Source organism: Kogia breviceps, chromosome 12 (assembly GCF_026419965.1).
Source record: "Kogia breviceps isolate mKogBre1 chromosome 12, mKogBre1 haplotype 1, whole genome shotgun sequence".
Taxonomy (NCBI): domain Eukaryota; kingdom Metazoa; phylum Chordata; class Mammalia; order Artiodactyla; family Physeteridae; genus Kogia; species Kogia breviceps.
Genome location: NC_081321.1, coordinates 92609109 through 92629717, shown reverse-complemented (window position 1 = coordinate 92629717; position 20609 = coordinate 92609109). Strand labels below are relative to the sequence as shown.

General features: G+C 57.3%; 1 protein-coding gene across 2 annotated transcripts; it reads left to right on the top strand.

Moving 5' to 3' along the window:
- Window positions 1-372: 372 nt before the first annotated feature.
- Window positions 373-19593, top strand: IL2RB (interleukin 2 receptor subunit beta). 2 transcript variants are annotated; one of them, XM_067008326.1, is made up of 10 exons: window positions 373-481; window positions 3642-3762; window positions 4098-4311; window positions 5160-5238; window positions 8109-8214; window positions 9680-9828; window positions 11147-11312; window positions 11870-11993; window positions 13403-13487; window positions 16509-19593. In XM_067008326.1, exons 2-10 carry the CDS (start codon window positions 3675-3677, stop codon window positions 17265-17267), a joined length of 1770 nt encoding a protein of 589 aa, XP_066864427.1. In that variant the 5' UTR covers window positions 373-481; window positions 3642-3674; the 3' UTR covers window positions 17268-19593. The 2 variants fall into 2 exon arrangements, with proteins under 2 accessions (XP_066864427.1, XP_066864428.1); XM_067008327.1 differs by having other exon boundaries at window positions 435-481; window positions 4129-4311; window positions 16509-19587.
- Window positions 19594-20609: the final 1016 nt, after the last annotated feature.

Sequence of the window (20609 nt, the reverse complement as noted above, 5' to 3'; positions counted from 1 at the left end):
CCGGATGAAGGTGTCAGAGGCTTGAGGTGGCCTGTGAGATGGGGTGGGAGGGAAAAGAAGGGGCCTTGCCCCCACGGGCTCTTGTATGCGGCAAGGCATCTATCCGAGAGCGAGAGACAGCATGTGTGTGAGGGTGTACACGCGCGCCTCCTGCCGCAATACGCACGGTGCCCCCCCCACCCCCCCATTCCCTCACCGCCCCCAGCGGAGGAAGGAGATCTTTATCTGGCCCCTGGTGCTACAGGAGTTTCAGGCTTTCTAACCAGCCAGATCTCCCCCGCCTCCCCACCCCAGGCCTTGCCCCCTCCATCCTCTGCACAGGAAGTGGGCTGGCCCTGGGGTTTTAGTCTTGGGCGGCTAGTCCCATCAGCCGTCTACTCTCTGGGCCGAGGGAGCCGGAGCTGGGCCCTGGGGAGATGGCTGCAGCCCCAGCAGTGGAGAGAAGCAGAGAGAGCGCGCCGCAGCCCCATGTCCCAGCTAGGTAAAGTCCCACCTTGCCCTTACCCTGCCCCTGCCCCGTCCCCAGGTACCAGGGGCTCCCTCCTGGGCCCTGCCACCAGCCAGGGGGCTGGAGGTGAAGGTCACAGGGGTGACTCTCAGCTCTGACTCAGATCCTCCAGAAGTTTCTGCCTGAACTCCCATCTGCCAGCCCTCACCTCCAACCTTATCTTAGAATCCCCCAGTGACAAGGCAGGCCCTGTTCTCATGGCTCCGGCTTGAGGAAAAGCTGGTCCGTGGCCCTAGGCTTTCCCTCCCTCCCAGATCTCCCCGTGGGAGGCCGGGGGCTACTTTGGGATGAGGGGCTTCCCCAGGCCCTGTGCTGGGCCCCCCAACCCAGAGGGGTGGAGAAGGAGGTGGGAGTCCTGGGAGGGGCAAGGCCAGCTGAGTCTCAGATGTGCTGGATGCCCAGAGAAGGTGTGGGATGTGGGTGGGAGAGACGTGGCCTACATCGGGGAGGTGCCCCTGTGTAAAGGATACCTTAGGAGGCTGTGGGGAGAGGGGAAAAGAGAGGGAGGCCTCTGAGACCTGGCTATGGAGTGAGCGTGCTGAGAGATTTCTGGGAGCCCTGGGCTGGAGGCCGGACCCCTGGGTTCAAGTTCAGCTTTGTCCCTTACTTGGCTGTATGACCAGGCAGGTCAGTAGGCTCTCCAGGTGCTTCCGGAGGGGATGGGACTCCATCTCTGGGGCTCCCTGCGCGTCAGGCTCTCCCTCCACTCCTGGGGGCCGAGACCACCCACCCTTAAGTGCGTCTGGAGCACCTGAGAGGCGGAGCCATCCCCAAGGGTCCCCCTGCTTCCCCCACAGCCAGCATCCCACGCCCAGCTGGGGAGGCGCCCCCAGACTTAAACAGCAAGAGGGAGCCCTGTGGTGGGGGGTTTGGCCAGAGAGGATGAGGGGAGATGGGGTCCATCAAGGTCAGAGGTCCGGTAGGACGTGTCTCCGGCTACCGAGTTCGTGCTTCACGTCCTCCCCCAGCCTCCCTGTACCCTCCATCCCGTGATGTCAGCCCTGGCAGAGCCTCGGGCTACAAATGACTGAGTTCAAATCCCAGCTTTACTCCAAGAGGCTTAACGAGTACCTCAATCTCCTCGTCTGATGAAAGGAGTCATACTGGTACCTACTCACGGGGTTGCTGTGAACTATAAATGAGGTAATACCTGCCGAGGGCTAATGTCAGTGCCGGGCAGAGAGAGGGCTGGGAATTAGTCATCGCCACTATCATCTTTACCATCTTCACCATCACCGCCGTCTCACGACCATCACCGTCGTCACCAGCATCACCATGCCTATCCTCCTCTTCTAACTGGACGTCAGACGACCCGGGTTTGAGTCCCACCCCTTGGGCAGCCCTGAGCGTTAGTCTTGGTGTCTATCGAATGAGAAGGACGGCACGCTCTCTCAGGGCTGCGGGGGGGACCTAGTGAGTCAGTAAGTGTGATCGATCGGCTTTGCGGTCACAAAGGACGAGGCACACGTGCGTGGGTGGGTACGCGTGAGAATCCAGGATGGAAGGCACTGGGGACTCAGAGGTCCCACATGCCCTCGCCGAGGCTGGGCCTCTTCCTTGCTCTGTGACCTTGAGCAGGTTCCTTAACCTACCTGAGACTCAGTCTCCTCCTCTGCAGGAGGGTGCAGCCTCGGGGACTGCTGGAAGCCCTCCTCACCCTGCCCCCTGCATCCTCTTTGCTCTTTGCCCTCTTGGGGTTCACTGCTGCACCCTTTCGGCTCTAGGTGGAGGGGAGCTCATTCTAGATGATGTTACTTCACCTGCCCAACTCGCTTCGGCTGGGGCTGTGGTTTGGCCCTGACCTTCCCGTGATCTTGCACGCCTTTGCCTCCACCCCCCTCCTCTCACCCTGAGGCTCTGTGTCCGATCCTGTCCTGGTCCTGGCTGGCCCTGCTGGCGAGGGTCCGGCCCCGGGAGACACCCTCCATGGGCTCCACAGGGCGCCTACCCCAGGGCCGTGATCGATGAGTAAGGGGCACAGGGGTCTTGCTGGAGCCCCTTTCCTGGGCTCTGTGCCCTTTGGGGTCCCAACCCTGTGCCCTTTGCTATAGGGGGTTGGAGGGTCCGAAGAAAGAGGCAAGCAGGTCCGCTCCGGGGATGTTGCCCTGCGGGGACAGTGGGACCGGCCAGGAGGTGCCCCCGGGTGCTTCTCTGGGCTCCTCGCCACACACAGGCCAGATGCCCACTGGTCGGCCCTGCCCCTGCCGGTGCCTGACTCCCCAGGGTGGGGGTGGATACTGTGGGCCTTACCTCTGGGGCCAGCGCCTGGGACAGGGTCTGGGCAGGGCAGAACGACGTGAGGGGATGGGCTTTGGGGTGGAGCGCGGGGACGGAATGCCAGCTCTGCCTCTTCCCCGATGTGACCTTGGGCGGGTTAATGGCTTGGAGCCTTGGTCTCCTCGTCTGTGTAAGGGGACAATGCACGCACCCAGCCCCTGTGGCCGGGCAGATTAGATAAGCTGGTGTACGGGAAGCGCCTGGCACAGGGTGGGTGTTCAGTCCCTACCCCCGACCCCACTCCCTCCGAGTATTGCTGTGAGGTAGTCAGCACACGTTTATTGGGCTCCAGGCAGTCTACCCTGGCTCAGATTCCACAGCTGCCTCTTATCCGCTGTGTGACCTTGGGTAATCGCTTCACCTCTCTGTGCCTCCGTTTCTCATCTGAAAATGGGGATAATGAGCGTATCTCCAGTAGATGCTCTTATTGCTGCAGTTAAAGAGTTTAAAATAGAGCCCAGCATAGAGGAAACTCTTGACAAATCGTTTTGGTGTGTTAAGGGAGCAGCCGGGTAGAGAGGAGATGGGTTCTGATTCCAGCTCTGAGCTGGCCTTCCTATGTGGACGTAAGCAAATCTTTCCTCTTTCTGGGCCTCAGTTTCCCCAACTTTTGAACAAGGGGTTGGGTCTGCTCTGAGAGTCCTTTCAGCAATGACAACATGGGTCCCAGAATCTCCAAAGGGAAGGAAAGAACACGTGTGGGGTAGAGGGACCCACAGATACGAAGGCCCTGAGGCTGGCGTGGTGGGGAGCAGAGGGGTGCACCTTGCGAGGACGGGGCCCAGCCTGTCTCTTGGGCAGGGGAGGGCGTGGCTGGGTGCTCACTCGTGTTCCCTCCCCTTCCTCCTCCATCCAGGGCTCCCTTCCCCAGCTCCCACCCGTGGATGTGATGGCGGCTCCTGCTCTGTCCTGGTGTCTGTCCCTCCTTGTCCTCCTCTTGCCCCCGGCCATCCCTCGGGCATCTACATCGGTGAACGGTGAGGACCCTCGCATCTGGACCTCTGTGCTTTCCCTCAGGGAGGAGGCCAAGGCCCTTCTAGAAGTTCTTCCAGGACCCCTGCTTCTTGGCAGAAGCTCCATCCGCTGGGGCAGGAGGCGGGGTGGGGAGGGGTGCAGTGGGACCAGAGACCAGGTATCCACCTTCTCCCACGGCCCTCCACCTGCCCGCGCCGCACCCACGTGCCCCTCCAAGCCGCAGGAAGACACCGTCTTCTTGTCCCTGCCCTGCCTCGACCTGTCTGGGGGTCACTGCAGGCTCTGGGGCTCAGTTTTGTCCTCGCTCAGATGGACTCACGAACCCCTTCTCTGCCAGGATTGACTACTTCCTCACCTGGTCGGTGCAGGAGTGGCGGGCGAACCCCAGAGGGCCATGGGCACCCTGCAGCCAGCCACGCACGCCTCAGCTTACCAGATGCTTCCAAGCTCACGTGCTTCTACAACTCGAGAGCCAATATCTCCTGTGCCTGGAGCTGGGATGGGGGACTGCAGGTCACGACCTGCCATATCCATGCCCAGCCGGATAAGAGGTGTGTGTGGGGTCGACAGACAAATGTACAGAATCTCAGGGAGGTGAGATCTGATAGTCACTGACTTTTAGACTATTGAAATCCTAGCTCTCAGACCCCAAGAACTCTGCACTTTGAGAATCTTGCACTAATAGTACCCACAGACTCTTGGTGTCACAGGAGTCTGGAAGAACTTGGGGGTCGGATATTTAGACTCCTGGAGGCTGAACGGCAGTGGGGCGTGCAGTCCAGGCTGCAGTGCAGGGGCTGCGCATGAGCCAGACCAGGTAGTTTGGGGACATTGGGCTGCTCGCCTGCTGTGCCGAGGCTGGACTCAGTGTTAGAGGCAAAGGGGGGCAGACGGGGGTTCCCCAGACTTTTTGACTAACCTGGGATTTTTGACAGATGCCTAGGGCAGCTGTGGGGACAGGGAACTGGGCAATGGCTGGGGAAACTGGAGACTGGGAAGGAGGTGGTCAAGTGTCACCCGAATCCAAACATCCTGGTGGCAGCCAGCAGAGGTGGCTCTGGGGTTTGACCTTGGCTCCCAGGTGGAAGGTGATTACAAGGGGCCCTGAAGGCCCCATCAAGGATCATCTTCACCCTAAACCCTATGGGGAGACTTGGGAGGGCTTTAGGCGGGGAAGGCCGTGTGTCCTGAACTGGTTCGTTCCTAGATCACTTTAGCTGCCGCGAGGCCTGGCTGGGATGAAAAGATGCTCACGAAGGGAGGCGGGCACGTGCGGGTCGGCAGAGAGCCCGGGCACAGACCAGCAACGCTGCATGGGGACTCTCCCAAGGGCCAGCTCTGTTGGAGGGTGGGGAGGGGTCCCTCTTTTTCTTCTAAGAGGGTTCTTTTGTCTCGGAAGGCAGTGGAACGAATCCTGTGAGCTGCTCCCAGTGAAGCCGGGATCCTGGGCGTGTAACCTCATCCTGGGACCCCCAGATGTGAGTAGCCATAGCTGAGGGGAGAGGCCAGGGGGCCGGTGGGTGCAGAGGGGCGTCCTTCCGGGGGAGGAGCGGGGGCCCAGCAAGCCCAGTGGCCGGGGGTTGCGGCAGAGCAGGCTTCTGGGGCTGGAGAGGCAGAAGGAGGGAGGTGGCAGCCAAGGAGAACAGAGGCCTGACCTGGGGGGTCGAGGGAGCTGAGGTACGTGAGACATCGGCCACTCTACCTCTGCTCCTGCTGTGTCCCCCGTGCTTTGCGGAGCCTGTGACGCTCCTGTGTTCCTTATCAAGTGGGGAGAGCACCTACTGGTCATAATTACCTCCATATCGGACTCCTCCCGAGGTCTGGGCAAGTACAGGGTGGGGTGGGGCTAGCAGAGTGGATTGCACAGCTGGACGGTCCGGCTTCCATCCCTGGCTCCATCGTATACCAGCTGGGTGATGTTGAGCATCTTCTGAGTCCCAGTTACCCCTTCTGTCAAAGGGAATAATAGGGCTTCCCTGGCGGCGCAGTGGTTGCGAGTCCGCCTGCCGATGCAGGGGACGCGGGTTCGTGCCCCGGTCCGGGTAGATCACACGTGCCGCGGAGCGGCTGGGCCCGTGAGTCATGGCCGCTGAGCCTGCGCGTCCGGAGCCTGTGCTCCGCAACAGGAGAGGCCACAACAGTGAGAGGTCCGCGTACCAAAAAAAAAAAAAAAAAAAAAAAAAAAAAAGGGAATAATAACGATCCTTACCTGGTAGGGTTGTTCTGAGGATCAAGCGCTTAGAATGCCACCCAGAACAGAACGTGCACTTGACACGATTGCCAGGGCATCCTTACGACTGTGCCTGGGTACCAGCACTGTCCCCTTCTTACCGATGAGGAAGCTGAGGCTCAGAGAGGTGAGGTCCCTGCCCAAGTCACATAGTCAGGGAGAGGAGAGCTGGGATTGAGCCCAGGTCTGTGAGACCCCCAGCCTGGGCCTTTCAACCTTGCACTAGGCTGCCTCTCAAAGAGCAGGAGGCTGTGTTCATGTGGGTGTGCATCAAATTATTGTCTGGCAAACCCTTCTTGGCAGCAGTGGGCACCAGGGATGCCCAGACCACATTTTCCAACCCTTATCAGGTTCTATACATTCTCCAGGAGCAGGAGAATGTGGAGATGAGCTCACATGACACAGTGTAGCCGATAAAGGCAGAGCCCCTCGAACTAGATTGCTGTGCCCGTCCCCTTGAGCTCTGCAGATGGTCTGGCTTCAGATCCTGGCCCCATCTAGCTGTGTGACCTTAGGCAAGTCCCTCGGCCTCTCTGTGCTTCAGTCTCCTCACCTGTAGGATAAGAATAGTAATTGTGCCCGTCTCACTGGGTACTGAGAGAATTAAATGAGATAATATACGTGAGGTGCTTAGTGGAGTGCCTGGTACAGGGTCAGTACTCAGCAGAATGTATTATTGGCATCTTTGCAACAATGACAATTACATTAATAATAATACAGTAAGTCCCTTACATACGAACCTTCAAGCTGCAAACTTTCAAAGGTGCGGGTGTGCGTTTGAGTGTCCAATTGTGTAAGTTAGTTCGTGTGTCTGGCGTACGTTGTCACATGTGTGCATCCTCTACAAGTGGTTTTTGCGCTTTACTGTACAGTACTGTGTAGAGTACAGCAGTACAGTATCTTTATTTCAAGCCCGGGATGCCTGGTGGAAGCAAGCATAAAAGCAGTGGTATAGAGCCGATTGTGTTCGTTGGGTACCTAGGCTAACTTTGTTGGACTTACGAACGTGCTCTCAGAACGGAACTCGTTCGTATGTAGGGGACTTACTGTAATAATGTGATGATACTATTATTATCTGGGAAAATCTGGCCCCCACAGCAGCTGGTAGACGGCTGGGGCAGGGTCCTCGGGGTGGAGACAAAGCAATTGTTCTCCGCTCCAGGAACTCTGATGATCAAGTTCAAGGTTTGCTCACAGTGGGCCCTGCGGCAGGTCAGAGGGGCTGTGCCCGGGGTCCTGGGCCTGAAAACACCATCCCGGACCCCGGAATGCAGATGCTAACAGGGCCTGCACCAGACCCTCCTCCCGCAGGGCTGCAGAGCTGCCCTCTGCACAGGGAGGAGGCCGCCGTTAAGCTGTTCACTTGGCCAGGGCTACAGTCTCTGTGGGGCTCTGGATGCAGAGGCCTGAGTTTGCATCCAGGCTCCCCTGCTGACCAGTTGTGTGATTTGGGGCAAGTCCCTTAACCAATCCCAGCCTCAGGTTTCTCACCTGCAATGTGTGGATAGACAGCTGTGAGCATCAGCCAGAGAAGCGCCTAAGGTACCTGAACAGTGCCTGCCCACAGGAGATGCTCGGTTCCTGGCCATTTCCTTCCAGAAAAGCGAGGGTGCGGGGCTGGAGAGAGATGGGGAGAGGAAGCTTTCACACTCAGAGCTATAATGCAAGCATAGGTCCGGACCTGCACCTTCTTGGGGGCTCATCCTGCTTGCACACCTCTTGTGACGGGGAACTCCCTCCCTCCCAAGGCAGCTCACTTCACTTGGATCAGGGATTGACAAATTACTATGGCCCATGGGCCAAAACCAGCCTGCTGCCTGTTTTTATAAATAAAGTTTTATTGGCACACAGCCAAGCGCATTCGCTCTCATGTCTTTTCATGGCTGTTTTCACACGACAATGGCAAAGTTGAATAGTCGTGACAGAGACCATATGACCTGCAAAGTCAAAAGTATTAACTAACTGACCCTTTTCAGAAAGCTTGCTGAGCCCTGCCTTAGACGGAAGGGCTCAGGGAGGGGGTCCAGCTTGTCGCAGTCGCGGTCTCCCCTCCTGTCCTCCCCCGTCCTTATTCCAGCAGCTGCCGGCAGCTACATCCCTGGCCTCCTTCCCTTGCAGTCTCAGAAACTGACCATAGTTGACGCCATCAACTTGACCGTGATGTGCCGCGAAGGGGAGAGGTGGAGGAGGATGATGACCCAGAATTTCAAGCCCTTTGACAACAGTGAGAGAGGACTCCAGGGTGGGGCTGGGAGGGGGTTGGAGGGGTGGGCACCTCCCTTCCTGTCTCCCCCTCTGGGATCATCCTGCTCCAGTCTCTCCCCATCAGCTTCCATGCCCACATCTGACCCACCCATTGCCCGCTGAACTTGGGATGGAGTCCCAGGTCCCTACCCTGGCGTTCAAGGCCACTTGGCCTGGCTTCCCTCTCCAGCACGCCTCCTCTCGTGGCCTATATTCCTGACACACCAAAGCCCAGCTCTCCAGATTCAACTTGCCCATCCATGCCCCTGAGTCCTTGCATGCGCTGGCCCCACTGCTTGGAAGGCTCTTCCCACCTGGAAAATTCCCACTCGCCCTTCAAGGCTCAGTGAAGAGTCACCTCCCCCAGGAGTCCTTCCCAGACTCCCCCACCTCTTTCAGGGTGTTTATGTCCTGGGTCTTTGCTGCCTGATTATGGGTCTGTCTCCCTCATTGGGCTGTGAACTTCCCTGAGGGTAGAGCCTCTGCCATCCTTACATCTCCATTCTGAATACTCAGCATCAGGCTCGATCTGGGCAGTGCTCTGGGAAGGTCTATTGAACGACAGAGTGCCCTGTCCCACCCCCAGCCTTCACCCCCCTCCCTTCCCGAACTTGGAGGTCATCTCTAGGGAAGAGACGGGGGCAGAGGGTGAGATCCAGGGCTCTACATGCAGCCCTGCCTTAACTGAGTGTAATCTGACTGACAGATCATCTAACATGTCTGAGCCTCAGTTTCCTCATCTGTAAAGTGGGGATAACCAATTACCCACTGCCCGTGGTTGCCGTAAGGAGTCTATAAGCCAAGACACAGAAACTGCTTAGCACGTGCTCAATAAACATTTGCTTATTATTATTTGTGTGGTTCTGCAGAGTCTCAGAAGTATAAAAATTTAGAACAATTGAACTTCAGAATCATACAATCTTACAATCATATAAAGTTGATGAGATAGAATTAAATAAAATAAATGAGATGATCCAGGTAAAACTCTCTGATCAATTCTGAGTGCAGAGAAAGGCTGCCTTGATTCATTCATTCAGCAGGTATTGAATCAAGGGCCTACCATGTGCCAGGTAATGTTCCAGGCACCAAGGATACCCGAAAGAATCAAGTCTTTGTCCTCAATGAGCTCAGAGTCTGGTGGGGGAGACAGAAAGTGAATAAAGGACCAGAAGTAGATACTTAATACGTTGGGTGTTGATAAGTGCTAGGAAGAGAAATGAAACAGGTGAGGGGGACAGAGAGTGGTGGGTCGTTGGGGAAGGCTTCTTTGAATATGTGATATTTGAGCAGGGACCTGCCAGTCTCCGGGGAAAGGGAACGCAGGGAGGGAGGAGCCGCACGTGCAAAGGTGGAGGTGGGAGTCCGGCATGGCTTTCTCGTCTCAGTATCAGCCTCCGGTGTCCCCCAAGCTTTTTCTCTCTCCTTTCTTCTCTTCCCGTCTCCAGTTCGTCTGATGTCCCCCCACTCCCTCCAAGTCGTCCACATAGGGACCCACAGATGCAACATAACCTGGAATGTCTCCCAGTTCTCCCACTACATTCAAAGCAGTGTGGAGTTTGAGGCCCAGACAAGGTCCCCGGGCCGCAGCTGGGAGGTGAGTACCTAGCTCCATGCCCACCTGCCCTGATTCCTTCCTGTCCTCGTCACCCTGTCTGTCCTTCATCTCAGCAAAGCCACAGAAGCCCCTAAGCAACCCCTGCTGCTCCTCTGTACTGCCTGCCCCGCTTCCCCCTCCCTCCGTGTGTCCCCTGACACCCCAGGATTCCAGGCAAGATTTACAAAGCCAAGAGGCAGGCCACTGCCCTCTCTGGAGATTTCAGAGGCCCTGGGCAGCCACCCTTCCCTCTTCAAATCCAGTGTGGTCCAAGTCCACGGGACTTGGGACTTCCTGACGGTCCAGTGGTTAAGACTCCGCCCTCCCCCTGTGGGGGGCGTGGGTTCGATCCCTGGTCCGGGAAATAAGGTCCCACATGCCAAGGGGTGCTGCCAAAAAAAAATAATAATAAATGACAAGTCCACAGGGGTTGGTTGCTTACTCATTCACTTATCCATTCCTTTATTCGCTCACTGACTCACTCACTCGCTCAACAAATATTCGCTGAGTACCTACGACGCGCTAGATGCCGGGAGAGAGTGGAGGGCGGGCCTGATGAGCTGCCTGCCCTCAGGAAACTCACATGGGGGACCGGGGCAGACAGCCGGCGCCCAGAAACAGGAGACTATGGGATGTCGATTCGTACTATCATGAAAATTCAATGTGATAACGCAATTGAGAAGGGCTGGGCCAGGCTACTTCAGACTCAGGTGACCAGGGAAGGCCTTTCTGAGATCTGGGGCTCAAGCAGGAGTGACCTTTTGAGGATCTGGGGCGGGTCTTCCAAGCAGAAGAAAGAGCCATTGCAAAGGCAAGACATGGCCTGTGTGTCTAGGGCAGCGGAAGAAAAGCAAAAAGGGTGATGCAGAGGTGGGAGAAGTGTTTGGGAAATCCCTCTTTCTGGTCGAGTGGAGAATAGACTGTAGCAGAGCACGGGGTTGAGGGGAGGGGAAGCAGGGAGACCTTGTATGGTGCCCAGAGGTGGTGGGAGCCCAGACCCGGAGGAGAAAGGAGTGGAGAGAAGGTGGAAAGGTGCAGAAATCGTTTCCAGTGGTGGAGCCAGGTTCTGGAGGTGGAACCAGCTGATTGGCACATGGCTTTGGATGTGGGAGGCGTTTAGGATGACCCTGGAGTTTTGGGTCCCAGCCACTGAGTAGTCAGGCAGCCTTTCTGTAGGATGAGGGTGGACACTGGAGGGCAGGCGGCTGGAGGGAAGGAAGGAAGGTGCTGCTCTGCTCGGTGTCTCGGCTAGCCCTGCCACAGGAGGTGAGGTGGCCAGTGGGGACCCCTCTGGTCTGACAGCCCTGTTTCTGCCCAGGACACCCTGCTGCTGAGCCTCAAGCAGAACCAGCAGTGGATCTCCCTGGAGACGCTGGCTCCAGACACGCTGTATGAGCTTCAGGTGCGGGCCAGGCCCCAGCTAGGCAGCCACAAGGCTTGGAGCCCCTGGAGCCGGCCGCTGGTCTTTCGGACGAGGCCTGAAGGTACGGATGGGGAGCTGGGGTGGGGAGGCAGCTCCGGCATGAGGCAGTGGCTGGTGCGGGAGGCTTGGGGTGTAGGTATGGAGCCCTTTGGCCATCATTAGCTCACTTGATGTGACCCACAGGGTGGGCAACTTGGGCGTGTTTTACAGATGGGAACAGGGGATCAGTGAGGGGGTGGGACTCGCCATTGGCCTTGTGAGTGAGTGGGGAGGCCAGCGAGGCTCCTTCCACTCTCTCCACCCCGAAACTTCAAACTCTTGGTTTCTGCCGAGGTCAGGGGTGGACCGTTTTCACCTGTTAGCCCGTTTCCTCATCTGGAAAGCGGGTACCATGGTACCGAGGCAGGGATGCTGTGACGAAGCGTGTCGGCCGCGATGCCCCGTGTTGGCTGGGCACACAGCAGTTCTGCTGGACCAGCTGGGACCCTGTAAAGGCCTTGGGTCAGAGGTTGGCCTGTCCGTCAGCACCCGGTCATGGGTGGGGGATGCTGCATTGAGCCAGGGTGGGTGGGGGCACTTCTCTAACCCCTCCCCTTCTCCTCCTCCCACCCTGGGCAGCAACCAGGAAGAAGACCCCGCCGCCCCTCCCTTCGACGGGCCGTATCGTGTTGGGCCTCAGCTGCGCTTTTTGTTTCGCCGTCTTGGTTTACCTTCTGACCAGCTTTCGGTACAACGGGCCGTGGTAAGAGCTCTCCCCTCCCTGTCTGTCCTTCAGGCTCCTGTCTGACGCGACCCCCTCCCCGCCAGGCCAGGTTCTGGGCTGAGCCCCCTGCTCTCAATCTCCAGTGCTCACCCTGGCCTCTCAAGAGCCCTCCCTGCCCGACCCCTGGCCTTTCCGCCCAAGCTGGAAGCCCAGAGAACCAGCCCGAGGGGAGCGCGGCAGGGAGAGCCCCACGGGAGCCCTGCCCAGAGCATCACGCGCGGGACTTGAGTACGTGTGTGTGCACGTGCCAGCTGCCTGTGTTGGGGGGTCCTCACGCGTCTGGCCATCCATTTGTTTATTCCTTTATTTACCGAGTCCTAGCTCTGGGCCGGGTGCGGTGCTGAGTGCTGGGAATGCAAGGGAAACCACAGGCACGTAGTTCCGTCTTCATGGACCCACAGTCCCATGGGGGAAGGCAGATACATCCTAATCATGCACGTTTATAACGACACACGTGATTAGGCTGGTGAAGGAAGGAAGGTACCATATGTACTGGAAGCAGACAACAGGGAAAGGAACCTCAGCTAAGGGGTGGCCGGGGGTCGGGGGGGGGGTGCTTCCCTGAGGAAGTAATGATTCCACTGAAATCTGGAGGAGAAGTGAACCAGCCAGGGAAGGGTTGGCGAGCACATCTCAGGAGGAAGAAATAGCTTGTGCAAAGATCCTGGGTGGGAACAAGGCAGGAGCATTCCAGGAACTGAAAATTCAGGGAGGTGGGTGTGGCCAGAGACCAGAAAGGAGTTCGGGACCCCAGCCTGGACCTCTGGGTGGCAGCCAGGTTTTCTGGGGTCTTGAGGCTGTGGCATACAACTTGAGGCGGATGCACACAGATACTGGAGCACTCAGCTTGGCAAGCAGAGTATGAGCTGGAATTCAGCCTCCATTCACCACCACCACCCCTACCCCCCCCCCAAAACCCCAGGTGCCCTTGGGCAGTGCACAGCTTGAACCACCGTCCATGGCAGCCTTGACTAGGTGGCCCACCATCTGGCTTCTCTCCTACCTCCCTCCTCTTGGTTCACTCTGCTTCAGTCTTCTTTGTCCCCTACCGCTCTGGCTTGCGTGGCCCCCCACCCTCACAGCCTTCTCTTGCATGGCATCCTGCCCTCTGTCTCCACATTACAATGAATGGTAAACTTGCACACTTGCTTCACCGTCTGGCTCCCCATTAGAATGTCAGTTCCTTAAGAGCAGGGACCTTCTCTGTTGGCTATTCTTGTGTCCCCAGTGCCCAGCACAATACCCTCCCTTACTGGGCACACGATTAATACCGACAAAGTAAATGAACAGCTCGGCGCCCTGCCCTCAGAGCTGCGGGTCTGATGGCAGGACACTGTGGCCCCCTTCCCTTCTCACCCTCCTTCCCTCCCTTCCTCTCCCCTGTCCAGGCTGAAGAAGGTTCTGAAGTGTCACATCCCAGACCCCTCGGAGTTCTTTTCCCAGCTGAGCTCCGAGCATGGAGGAGATTTCCAGGTAGGAGTCTGGAGGTGGATGGAGGACAGAGTAGGCAGCTGGCACAGGCTGGCCAGAGGGTGGGCAGTGGTGTGGAATGGATGGGGAGGAGGTGCAGGAACAGCGGGTTTTTGCCCTTTGTGGAAGAAGAAATGTAAAGTGAGCTGCCTCGCGGGTGGGCACGGCCCGTTTCCCCAGCGTTCTCAGGCTGAATGGCAGCTCCCATCTGAGCCAGACTGCCTGGGCTCTAACCCTGGCTCCGCCACTTCCTGGCCGTGTGGCCTTGGGCAAGTTATAGAACCTCTCGGTGTCTCAGTTTCCTCACCTGCAAAATGATGGGTGGTGGGGGGATAATGTTACTATGTGTATGGTCCCAAGGACATTGCCTGGCACACAGCAAGTGCTCACGAAGCTCTAGCCAGAATTACTGGCACCAGGCTGTTGATGGAGCAGGATTTGCCAGCTGCAAGTTCTCTCCCCCCGGCTCCCTGTGCAGACCTGCTCTGTGGGGCTAGTGCTTCCTGCTCTTGCAGAAACTCCCTGGCCAGGCTCCGTGACTTATCACAGATGTTAGCAAGGCCTCTAGGCATTTTCAGTTACAAAACACAGATTCATTTTAAAAGTGCACGCCCACATGTCAGAACACTCAGCGCCATTTAAAGTTTAGTCGTCTCCCCTCCCTCAGCCCACAAATGCTTCAGGAAGGAAGTTTCAAGGGGGTAGGGGGATGTGGTGGGCTGCTTCTACCACCCCACCCCCACCCTAGGCTCCCTGGATTGGTGTTGGTGGGGGGGGGGCGGGTGAGGTGGGGGCGGAGAGAAGTCAGGAGGAATGTTGAGGGGTTGGAAAGCCATGCTGGACCAGAGCTGTCAGGAGCTGGCTTTGGTGTTCTCTATCAGGGCTGATCAGAGTCCCTTCTGGAATTCTTCAGAAAACTCCCATGACTGGGGGTAGCTTACCTATATAGCACTCTTGATGTGGGGGAATGTATCTCCTTAAAATTCCTCCTTCAGCCCTAAATGTAGTGAGCTCCCCATCAACAGAGGTATTCAAGTCAACCTTGGCTGACTATGTGTCAGCCACATGGCAGAAGGGATTCCTACATGGGAACCGGCTGGAAGCAGCACTAGATACATCCTCAGACCTCTTCTGCCTTGAAGTCCTTCTCATGCTATGGGCTTAGGACATTTTGAGGTGGGACTGAGGTCTTTTCTAGAGAGTTGCAAGCCACTCCATCTTCCCACGAGGTCATCCCCAGGTCTAGATGCCTGGTCCAGGCCTGCTGTGTGGAGGGGGTATCCCGAGGAGGCCCTGGGGATGCATGATGTGACTGGGGGCTGGCCAAGAGGGACCCCACCCTCTCCTCTGCATGTGGGTGACAGGTCAGCTGCTCTCTCTCTCTCTCTCTCTCTCTCTCTGCCCCAGAAACCCGGGCTCCAAGACCGTAAGGCCCACTGCCCTGCCTGTGGGACCTGGGAGTGCGTGTGCCAGTGTATGTGAAGGGGGATGAGTTTCTTCCTGTGCCTCCCGCCTACCTGCGCTTCAGGGCACTGTGGATGGAGGCCTAGGCCCAGGAAGTGCCTGACCACACACACCTCTGAGGGCGGCCCAGCGAGGCCCAGCACAGCAGTGCCGGCCCCAGGCCTGCCCTCTTCTTCTGGCCACTGCTCGGCACCGCTGCCTGGCCCTGCCCTCCGCTGCTTCTTCTAGCGTTGGAGCCGCACCTGACCCGGCTCTTTCCCTGCCTCCCTGGCCTGCTATCCCTCTTGGCCATTCTTAGTTTGCTCTCGCTGTCCCTCTCTCGGCCTTTTCTCTGTAACATGAACTCCTGGTTTGGCGGAGGGGGTAGATTTTGTCGAGTGGCTCAGCCCCGGGAACTCACTCCGGGGATGGAGAACCAGGATGTTTCTCTTCTGGTCCATTAATTCATCTGTAGAACATCAACTGGGTCCCTAGGCCCTGTGCTGAGCACAGGACTGCAGGGGGCCTGGTCCCATCAGGCCTGGTCCCTGTGCTGGGGGGGGGGGCCACAGTCCGGCTGCAGAGGGCTTCCAGGACAGAAGGCTTCTGGGGGTTCTCAAGTGCACCCTCTTGAGGCCCCATCACCCTGCCCTGAGGGGTGAACACTCCCCTACACTTCTGCTGGGTAGTCTGCATTTTACCTGTGCCAGGTGTTTCCACCTTCATCTCGTTCTTTAACATCTCTCTGCTGGCCCATAGTGAGGAAGTCAGGAAAGAGGCAGCTAAATGTTGTGCAATTGATGCTCAGAAAGGTGCAGTGACCTGCCCAGGGTCACACAGCTAGAGAGTGCCAGCGCCAGGGCTAGAACCCGGGTCTCCCTGTTCCTTGCCAGGGCTCTGTGGACTCCAGAGCAACTGAGAAGTGCTCTGATGGGTGCTTTCCCCTCTCTGTGGATGGAGGGGGTGGGGGGTGGAGGGCTGCAGGGCACCAGGAGGGAGTGGTCAACTGGGGGACAATTAGCTCCCCACTGGAGATGGTTCCATGGCAGTGTGAGTGGGGAACGTGGGGCCCAGGTCTTCCACCTGCTGGCTGTGTGATCAGGGCCAGGCCCAGACCCTCTCTGGGCGTCTGGATGGTGACCGTGATACGTTCTCGGGACCCTTTCTGCTTCAGCAGTGGTTGGCTGGTTCACACACTCGCACTGGTCTCCACCAGACCCTCTGAGGATTCTAGCAATTGCTATGTTCCCAGGACCGAGAGCGGCACCAGGCTCACAGGAGCTGCTCGATAAACAGCCACACATTGAACCAAGACATCCCCTGGGCACCTACAGCGAGCCAGGAAGGCCTGTGCTGGGGCTGGGAAACAGCCACACCCCCCTGGGCTGATGCAGAGGGTTCCCCAAACCAGTGGGCAGGGTTTGTGTGTGTGTGTGTGTTTGGGAGGTGGGGGCTACAGTCAAGGAGGGCTTCCCGGAGGGGGCAGCCCTGAGCGGACTGCTAAAGGAGGACGAGTTAGGGGATGTTGCTGAGTCTGGAAGAGGTGACCACCCACCCTCCCTCTGCTCTTTGTACTGGCAGAAGTGGCTCTCCTCGCCCTTCCCCTCATCCTCCTTCAGCCCCAGCGGCCCGGTGCCCGAGATCTCCCCACTGGAGGTGCTGGACAGGGACGCCAAGGCCACGCAGCTGCTCCTTCTGCAGCAGCAGGACAAGGACTCGTCATCCTCAACCGAGACCAGCGGCCACTCGGTGACCAGCTGCTTCACCAACCAGGGCTACTTCTTCTTCCACCTCCCAGACGCCCTGGAGATCGAGGCCTGCCAGGTGTACTTCGCCTACGACCCCTTCATGGAGGAGCCCGATGAGGGTGGGCCCGGGGTGCCACAGGGGGCTCTCCTCCCACCCCTGCCGCCGCCGCCAGGGGAGGAGGATGCCTACTGCACCTTCCCCCCCGGGGACGACCTGCTGCTCTTCTCCCCCAGTCTCCTCGGTGGCCCAGGCCCCCCAAACACTGCCCTGGGGGGCATTGGGGCTGGTGAAGCGAGGCTGCCCCCCGCCCCGCAGGAGGGAGTCCCTGGAGACTGGGGCCCCGAGCCCCTGGGGCCTCCCCCTCCAGAAGCCCCTGACCTGGTAGATTTGCAGTCAAGCCCGGAGCATGCGCTGGGAGAAGCAGGAGAGGAGGTGCCTCTCCCCAGCCCGAGGGACGGGGCCGGCTTCCCCTGGGCCAGCTCTCCTGGGCAAAGCCAAGTCCGGGCCCCCACCTCCTGCCTGACCCTGAACACCGATGCCTACCTGTCCCTCCAAGAGCTCCAGGATCAGGACCCGGCTCACACAGTGTAGACAGACGGCCAGGGCTGGGAGGCAGGTGGCCTTCTGCTGTTGCACCAGGCCCGGCTGAGGACTGTCTGTCTGTGAGGCTTGTCCACTGCCATACTCGGTGTCCAGCTGCCCCCGGTCATCTCTGGCCAGAGGGCCCTCACCCAGCCCCACACACTCGGCTGTTCACTTCCACACCTCATTTGCTGCTCCCTGGTCCTACGGCCCAAGCCAAGAACTCCGGGGGGAGAGGGACCGTGACTCCGCACTCCCTCATTGGTCGTGGGGTCCTGCGGGTTTTGCCTCTGAAGCGTCCCTCCTCTCCAGCCCTGCATCTCCTCTTCAGGGAGAATTCGGGGTTCTCCATGGGCCTTCACCCTGCGCTCCTTGCAGGGCTTCCTGCCCCAGTCACACCCCCTCGCACCCACCCACCTCAGGACAACCGGAGTGCTTTTTCCAGAACGCAGAGAGGGCTATGCTGCTCCGGGTTGAAAACCCTGCCGTGGCTCCCCACGGCCCTCAGCACCGCCTCCTGGCCCTCCCCTTGCCCCTCCAGCATCGTGTCGGGACATTCCCTTCTGTAGCCTCCCAAGAGTCCTACCGGGCCACTTGGAGCTCCCTCATTCCCCCACACCTTTACACATGCTCTTCCCTGTGCCCGGGGTGCCCTCTCCTCCCTCATCTAGGGGACAAGCTCCCTTTATCCTTCAAGTGTCAGTTCTGCTTCCCTGGGAGGGAAACACCACCTCCTCCAATGTGCCCAAACTTTGAGATTCGGTGCTGGAGGGACAGGCTCTCAGGGTCACAGGGTGGCTGAACGAAGTGGCCCTGTCACTTCCCCTTTGGGATCTCTTGTGACCTTTGAATGCTTGGCTACAGCATCCTTAACGCTGTGGCCCAAGTATGGACACAAACGCCCCAGCAAAGTGGACATCGGCTGGATCTTTCCACAGTGGCTTCACAGTAGCATGCTGCTGGAAAGTAAACCCCTCCTAGTGGCAGGTCCTGATGCTGTCACAGGGAGCCCTCCCTTGGGCCCCTCCTGCTCCACCCTCCACTGGTCTCTTCTGCAGCTCAGGGGCTGGCACACCGCCTCCAGATGGCAGCTCCACTCACTACACTTGGCACAGTGCACTCGGCACTCCATCGTTTTCCCTGGGTGAATTGATGGACTATCTGGCATCACGTTGCCTGGGCTCCCTGCGCCCAGCTGCCTTCATGCAGGGGGTACCATCCACCTCACAGGAGCATCCCTGGCGCCTTGACGTTTCTGAGGTCAAGACTTGGAGAGGCGGCGATCCAGGCCCATTAGATTCCAGCATGCCCGCTTCAGCGAGAGGCTCATCCCCCCACGTGGCAGTCGCCCCCGCCACACACAGCTAACCCCTTCCTCCTCGGTGCTCCCCACCACACGTCCACTTCTTTCCCCTCTGTCCCTGGCACTGATCACACCTGCGATGCCTGTCACAACCTCCCTTCTTGAATATAGTTCTTTGGAAGGCAGGGACCCCAGCAGGTTCCAGCTAACCCCAAGGTGTGAAAACACAGTGCCTGCATTTATAGGCCATGCTTGCAGCTGATTGGGCACCGGACACAAGGCCACTCATAGGTTCATCAGCAGCCTATGAGATGACTTAGAACAGAAGCTGTGTCCAATCAGGGAGGCCAGGCCTGAGCTGGTCAATCAGGTTTCTCTGTCTTGGACATTTGAATACAGGGCGGGAGGGTGGCCCCAAGAGCAGGTGCATGTGGAGAAGAGCCCCAAAAGGCTAGAGAGGAGTTAGCAGAGGGGCCTGGGCTCCTATTACTAATACTCCTGCTCCCCAGCGGGTTACTGCATTTCATTCAGGATTCCTGTTTCTTCTATGTCCAAAATAAACTCCCTTTTCCTGAGGTTGTCTGAGTCTTGGATCCTTACCATGGAATAGCTTAATTACCGGGCCTTTTGACTTCCCACCTCCTGCCATATGATGCTGTGTGTTCTGGGCCATAAGTCTCCTCAGTCCTGAGGAGAGCATCAGACCCAAGCCCAGTGCCCAAGCTTTGCTGTGTGTCCTCGGGCAAACCAGGAAATCTCTCTGCAAGTGAATTTCCACTTTGCAGAATTCTTGGGAGGGTTACATTTCTCAGGCTTTGGTCATGTGTGTGTGTGTGTGTGTGTGTGTGTGTGTGTGTGTATTTTTTAATGATCTGTGTGTACTATCTGTATTATTGTTTACTTAATATTTTTCTTTAAATCAATTCACTTTTTGTTTAATACTTTTATTTAAAGAAAAAATTTTATATTAGTTCTGTAAATGGGAAAACTGATATTCACTATAAATAAAAGGTAACGGTACAAAGTAAGTACAATAAAACAAAATGTTTCCATTTATTGCCTGCTGGAAATCTGCTCTATCTCTTAGTTTAAAGGGGAAATAAGCAAGTGTTGGGAAGACATGCCAGAACCAAACAGAGACTTCTTCCTTGAGAAAGTGCAGAAGGATTGTAAGGGAAATATCTTTTTCACTAGAAGGAGTAGTCAGATTTATCTTATTCAGTGTCCAGGCACCATCTGATATGGTCTCATGGGAAAATATTGCTCTTGATTTTATATCTATCTATCTCAAGTATCCTTGACCCTGAAAAGTTGAACCAGATCATGAATAGCAATATCTGGCATTCATAAAGCTGCACTCATGGCAGACATTGCTAATCAATTGCAGTGGTGCCTGGCAGACATTGCTAATTGACCATACTCCTCCTTTCTCTGGAGCTTGGATGCAGCCTTAGATTCTGTAGTCAGGCCGGATTGATCATAGCTGGTACCTGGTGACATGTCTAGGCCAGATAATCCCTCAGTTTCCTTCCACGACAGAAACTATTGTTCCTGGGCTTCCCTGGTGGCGAAGTGGTTGAGACTCTGCCTGCCAAAGCGGGGGACACGGGTTCGAGCCCTGGTCTGGGAAGATCCCACATGCCGCGGAGCAACTAGGCCCGTGAGCCGCAACTACTGAGCCTGCGCGTCTGGAGCCTGTGCTCCGCAACAAGAGATGCCACGACAGTGAGAGGCCCGTGTACCGCGATGAAGAGTGACCCCCGCTCGCTGCAACTAGAGAAAGCCCTCGCACGGAAACAAAGACCCAACACAGCCAAAAATAAATAAATAAATTAAAAAAAAAAAAAAAAAAAAAAGGTAAGAAACTATATTGTTCCTGACTCCGATTTTCTAGGCAGGGAAAACGGAGGCTGATGTGGTGGAGACTGGAAAGCTGAGAGGGCCCTCTGAGCAGGTACACCCAGGGAACCCAGCTGTCCTTACTGTGCCTGATGGGAGACCTGAGCTGGTAGTGAGTGCCATAAGGGACCGCCTTACTCCAAGTGGAG